Genomic DNA, 6,756 nt, shown 5'->3' with positions numbered 1-6,756 from the left:
CACATTCACACACGCGCACTAAAGCCCACAGTACAAATAAACATACGAAATAACAGGGACCCGAGACCGCGCTCAGTAAACCACGTGGTCGTGTCACGTGACAGGGCGCCATCTTGGAATGAGTATGACGCATGGTCGCAGTCTTACATGGAATTGGGTTTGCAGTTGTTTCATTTCTTTTTTATGTGTAGCTCTTTTTTTTAAGCTAGAAGGAAGGGAAGTGTTTTTAACGCAGTTTGTGAGTTTTCTGATTTTTTTTATAATTTTATTTTAAAGTTATTTAATTTATTTTATTATATTTTTGTTCATCAATCTTGTTCACACAGTCTGTTCGTCAGAGTTGTGTTCATCTTCTTGTTCGCCATACTCATTTATTAGTTATGTTCACAAGAGCATTCATAACTTTTCTTTAATTTTTTTTCAATTTTCTTTAATAATGTTTCACATTTTTATGTTCACTCTTGATGTTCACCTGACTTGTTCATCCAACATGTTTGCTGGTGTTCATCCAATTTGTTCTTTAATCACAATTGCTAATCACGTTTGATAATGACGTTAATCATTTCTGATCAATTTGCTGATGCGGTTTTCGTTTGTCATTTATGTTGATGTTGTTGTGTAGTTGTAGTTGATGTTGTTGTTGTTATTGATGATGTTGTTGTTTTTGATGTTTCTGTTGTTGATGTCATTCGTAGGTGATGGCGTTGTGGTTGTTGTTGTTTTAGTTGATGGTAATATTGTTGATGTATTTTGTGTTGTTGTTTGTGTTTTGCATTGTTTTAGGTTTGGTTGCGAATGCTTTTTTTCACCGGCTGACGTTTTCAATATTTTTATAGCCGACCTGCATTACCATCGCTGATACATTTAGTCATTTGGCGACGTTTCTAATGTTGATTTCGTTGTTATTATTGCAGTTTTTGTTGATCTGTAAGGAGTGTGTGTGTGTGTGCGTGTGTGTATGTGCGTGTTTGTCTTTGTGTGTGTGTGTGTGAAAGAGAGAAAGAAAGAGAGAGAGAAAAAAAAATAGAAAAAGAATGAAAGAGAGAGAGAGAGAGAGAGAGAGTTGAAGTTAATGTAGCATTTTGTTGTATAGGCTGAATTAATGTGGATCATAGCTTGGTGGTGGTTATTGTTTGATTATCCAACTTTTTTTGATTAAACAATTTGCAACATAAATTAGTTTTAAATTAAAAATTGATTTTTTTTTAAGTTTCATATTTTTTTTTATGATTGAGTTTCTTTTTTCTACTTATTTTTTACTTCTCGATGCGAATTAACGTCCAACTTAGTTTCCTTTGTTAGGCAAACTCTTCCTCAGTTGACTGAGTATAAAATTAAAAATTAAACAACATCCTCATCATCACATCACTATCACATTAACGTTACATCGCCATCACATTTACATCACATAAACACCTCATAGTCATTTCATCATCATCATCATGGTCCAAACACACTCACTCTTCACCACCATAGACGCAAAAATGACCCAAAGACACTCACTCAAATCCGACAAAACCGCCCTCTGGCTCGACTTAATACCGAAACTGCACCGACCCGATCCACACAACGACCCACGCTACCATCAACTGGACGACCCCACGAACTACTCATCCTTCCTACCCGATGGTATCAGGTTCGATTCCTACCTCAGCCAGAACCTGACGACAGCTGCAGTCGCTACTACTACCACTAGTAGCGGCGGTGGTAGCTCATTCAGTTATGAAACTTTTGAGGATAATGAAAAAAGTGGTAATAGTGATGGCGTCTTTGATAATGATGATGACGATGGTAATAATAATAGTAATAATAATAATAATAGTAATAATAATAATAATAGTAATAATAATAATAACAATAATAATAAGATTGATATAAACGATGAAGAAGATGACCGCGAAGTGACCACTGGGAGAAAAATAGGAATAAGAAAAGGAAAAAAACACAAAAAATACGACATCAACAAAAACAAAAACATAAGCAAAATAGCAGGCGCATACAGCAGCAGCAGCAACAACAACAGCAGCAGCAGCAGCAGCTCCTACAATAGAAAAAGTAATAAGGACGACAGCAATAATATCCTATACGACCCACAGAAACGTGCCGAACATTCTTTTCATGATTCAGACATGCATTACAACAACAACAACTACAACAACAACAACAATGAGGAAAATATGGATTCGCAACACCAGCAACACCACCATCAACTCAGCCACCAAGACGACAGCAGCAGCAACAAAACAAGCAACAGCAGCAGCAACAACCTACCACTGACGATAACTCTCGCGATCGGCTGTGGCTTGTTGTTTGTTAATTTGCTGATCTTTAGCGTCGTGTGCATGCGAAAGATTTGCCTGGCTAGCAAGCAAAACAAATCCAACAGAAAAATTCGAGAATTCAAATTAAGTAACTCAGCAGGTGGCCAAAAACTAAACGCCGAACATTTAGACAACGTCAACTATAGCAGCAACCGTAACAACAACAACAGCAACAACAGCTGCAACAACATCAACAACATCAACATCATAACCGACGACCACTTCAATAACAGGAGCGAGAATAATGACGACTGTCGTCTCAACATTAATGAAATGTCGCCGCAAAGCTGCAACATGAACACGTCCATCAGTCACATTGACGAGGCTGACGACGCCGATAGGAGCAACAATCGCGACGACGACGACGACGACGACGACAATGATGTGGTCAGTATTGTTGGCCTACGTGCGAATGAAAAGAAATTCGCCCTGGAGTACTCCTACCAATTCCACCCGTGCAAGAAAACATTTCAAGATATCAAAAGTAGTGATGCTAGCGACGTTTTAAACTCTGGCGAGCGAACGAAAAGATTTTTTTCCTTAGACAAGGGCCTCAATAAAAATCGAAACACGGATGAGACTGACAATATCAAACTGTTATGCCTTGAGAACGTCGACATAAACTGCCCACACCTCCACCCACCAACAGCCAGCAACACGTTCCCACACACGCAACTGCAGCAGCAACACCGAAATAGTTCGAACGCGTCGATGTCGGCTACAGCAACGACAGCCACTAACGCTACATTATCTTCCACGATCGAACCAGATGACGTTGTTATGACGTCAGCAATCACATGGATGTCTCACAGGTCGGGTCTGTTGGATCAGACAGCAAGCACGACAGCTTTTGTTCAACATCACCTCCCACAACAACAAGTCCCACAACAGCAAAGTTTTTTCAAGTCTAAAAAATCATCTGTGATGAGCTGGAGTTTGAATAAAGATCAGAAGTCAATAGACGAGTGTGACGTTCGCGACTCAGAAACACCGGCGACAACAACGTCCGAAGCAACCGCACCAACGGCATTATTCAACAACATCTACTATAACAACGCGTTCAACAGATTTCAAACGACGACTCACAAACAACAGCAGCAATCGACGCCGCTGCAACAGCAGCAGCAACAGCAGCAGGCGACATATTTCAAACCAACTGTGAAATTTTCAATAGGTACAAGCGACAGACAATGCAAGGAGACAGATGTTACATGATAAGAGGTCTAATGAATCAATGTTCTTCAGCTTTATTATTATTATTATTATTATTATTATTATTATTATCACCATCATCATCGTCGTCATGATCATCATCATCATCATCATCATTATTATTATTATTGTTATTATTGTTATTATTATTATTATTATTATTATTATTATTATTATTATTACTTATCGACTTTTTTTCACCAACGATCGTCGTTGTCTTCGTCGTCTGTTTTACTAATCATTTTCAGTTTTATCATCGGGTATCATCATTTGTATCATCGGATATCATCATTTGTATCATCGGGTATCATCATTTGTATCATCGGGTATCATCATTTGTATCATCGGGTATCGTAAGATTGAATAGATATCATCATTTTAATGACCGATTTAGTCAGCAAATAGCATCATTCACATCATCGCCATCTTCGTCATAATTTATTAACATTATCTTCGTTGCTAAAGTCGTTGATAAATAATAACACTAATAATAACAACAATAATAATAATAATAATAATGGTAATGGTAATGATAATGATAATGATAATGACATGCAAGCTACATAAACTTGACAAGTGTACATACCCCAACTAGTTAATGTTGGATTTCGAAAAAAAAAATATTTTTAGCCAAAGGTTGACAGCATATAAATTATTATTTAACTAATTGTGTTTATTATTATTGTTGTTATTATTTTTATTTATTTATATTTTCTTATTAGGAAAAATGTTATTATTCTTAATATCTTAAACGTTTTATTTGAAAGTGTCTATGTTTATTAATTCGTTATACGTTGAACTTGTTGTGTGCTAATCGTTGATTGATTTGTTTGATGGTTCGTTTGTTTGTTTGTTCTTTCGTTTGTTCGTTTGTTTGTTTCTTTGTTCGTTCGTTCATTTGTTTGTATGTTTGTTTGTTTTGTTTAACAATATAAGCCAAGCAAATTATTATAATGTTATCATCATTTTTTTCAATTTGTAGACGGTTGATAAAAAATTAATTCTATTGCATGCAAATTTCTCTTCAAATGGCCAAAAATAAAGAGATAAACGAATGAATCCATGATACACGAGATACACGAGGCGATAATTAGATACACTAGTTCAATCAAACAACACGCGCTACCCCGTCAATAATGTTTATATAACAGCAACAACGTGTTCAGAATTAATGGAGACCTCATTATTTTAACCCAATGATGAAAAACTAAAAAAAAAAAATCAATGAAATATCATTTCAACTTAACTGTTCAATGTCTGTTTGGCTACCGGATCACCTGTCGTGAAATAATTTCAACAAAACGTGTGCGTGTTTAGCGTGTGTGGTTTCATCTCGTTTAGCGAGAAATGATCATCAATTCAAATTTTTGGAATAAATTCTCTCAGATCTTTGAGATGAAAAATAATGAATAAATTTAATAATTCAGTGCAAAGTATTGAGCGTAAATATTTTCAAAAAGAAAAATAATAAATAAAATAAAACGAACAAAAATATATGTGTTTAGTTTTATAAAGCTCTGGCAAATTCATTAAACCTATGCTTTATAAATAGAAAATTATAGAATGACATTTAATTCAGCTTTAACGATTTTTTGCCATGTTTTCTTAAAATTAGCATTATCTATAAAGTGAACAAACATGAACTTGTCTGACGCTAAATCCTCTGAGTACCCTCTGACTCCAAACTTGTAAAAATGTTCAATTGAAACGTGCGTTACGTTGGCCAACTTTTTTGGTATGAAGCCAGTTAGGTAGACATCGTCGACCCAGAAAAAGGGCACGTAGTGTGAGGTGTTGTAGAGTTTCTGTGCGAGGTCAGAGGTCACGATGAAGGCACTCCCTGAACAGTACCTCGGGTAGAGATCATCTGGGTAATCTTCTACTTCCACTTTCCATTTGCTTTCTCTGAAAATGTTATTTGACGGACGTCGTGAATTGTATAAAAAGTTTTGAAAGTGTTTCTAGTTTGTTATTAGTAATAAAAAAATTTCCGGTTTAGGATATGGTTGTAAATGTCATGAAAAAAAATTGTGACAATCGATTAAAAATTTTTAAACTGCAATTGAATCGGCGGTTTACAACATACTCTCCTCATTTGAAAGACTACTCATTAAAACATTTTTTGTTATTTGAGAAAAAGTTCAATTCACAAACTTCTATTCTCATCAGAAAATAAAAAGTAATTAACCAGCATGTTAAAATTTTTCAAGTTGAAATTTTTAATTTTTCAAAGACCAACCTCATGACGGGCATTGAGTCCCAGACAAAACAAACGATTGTGCTAGAGGTGATATTCCTACTATCGAGATAATGAAAGAGTAGGAAGATGTTCATCATGACGTCATCATCAATTTTGATGATGAACCTCGCGTGGCTGCAGTGCTCGGATACCCACTTCATCGCCCCCACGCCCTTGTAAGTCAAGTTGTGGTAATCGTCGGTATAATCCTCTTGGATTATATCTCCATACGTGTCTGACTCCAGATCAATTGCACTCTGCATATTTATAGTGGCGTTTTCGTTTGGTGATTTTGGTAGCCCAATGAAGAAAAGAACTTTGATTGGGTGAATGTGATAGATTGAGTTGCCCCATGTTTCTCTGATCAGCAGTCTTTTTTTGTAGTTGTCTGGCGCTGTGTGCACGTAGACAATTGCATACAACTGTTCGTTTGTGGTTGCGGCTGTGGTGGCTGTCGCTGAAGCGTTTGCTGTGGTTAGCGACTGGTTCGTGTCGATTGTTGTGGAAATGCTGGCGTTATTAATGCTGATGTTTTGATTTTTGTTGTTGTTTCTTTTCCAATTTTTTTCCTTTTTCTTTCTAAAATGCCAGAAACTTGAAGTGTTTGGGTAGCGATGTACTTTGAGTACGGTATAGGTTTGCTGTGGCTGGCATGCGTTGGGCCGGTTGATGGTGAAGTTGAATGGGTGAGGGTTTACGATTGGTCCGTACAATGGGTGAGCCATTATCGGAACGCGAGTTGATTTTGTAGTTGCTTTAGTTGTGGTTGTGGTTGTTGTGGTTGTTGCGACTGTTGATGTTGCGACTACTTTTGTTGTTGTCGACAATGTTGGTGTCTGCGTTGCGTTGTTAAGTGTTTCTTCTGCTTTGGTTATTGTCGTTGTTCTTGATGAGGAAATGATGGTTTCTCTCGAATGTAGAGCAAATATATTTGCGCTGATAACTTCCACACGATCCTCGTTAGCGACTACATCTGATGAAACG

The 6,756-nt window shown here is 36.6% G+C and overlaps 2 protein-coding genes across 2 annotated transcripts; one reads left to right on the top strand and one right to left on the bottom strand.

The window, feature by feature from the left end:
- Positions 1-1,484: 1,484 nt before the first annotated feature.
- Positions 1,485-3,536, top strand: HELRODRAFT_180297 (hypothetical protein; the record flags this gene model as incomplete). The annotated part of the gene is made up of 1 exon (XM_009029608.1): positions 1,485-3,536. The coding sequence occupies one exon, from the start codon at positions 1,485-1,487 to the stop codon at positions 3,534-3,536; it is 2,052 nt and encodes a 683-aa protein (XP_009027856.1).
- A 1,697-nt stretch (positions 3,537-5,233) lies between these two features.
- Positions 5,234-6,185, bottom strand: HELRODRAFT_123616 (hypothetical protein; the record flags this gene model as incomplete). The annotated part of the gene is made up of 2 exons (XM_009029607.1): positions 5,234-5,438; positions 5,773-6,185. Coding segments are annotated over 2 exons (618 nt in total), but the record flags the coding sequence as incomplete, so codon positions are not given.
- Positions 6,186-6,756: the final 571 nt, after the last annotated feature.

Source organism: Helobdella robusta (assembly GCF_000326865.2).
Source record: "Helobdella robusta unplaced genomic scaffold HELROscaffold_60, whole genome shotgun sequence".
NCBI classification, from domain to species: domain Eukaryota; kingdom Metazoa; phylum Annelida; class Clitellata; order Rhynchobdellida; family Glossiphoniidae; genus Helobdella; species Helobdella robusta.
Note: the sequence above shows the minus strand (reverse complement) of the source record. Positions and strands in the feature narration are given on the sequence as shown.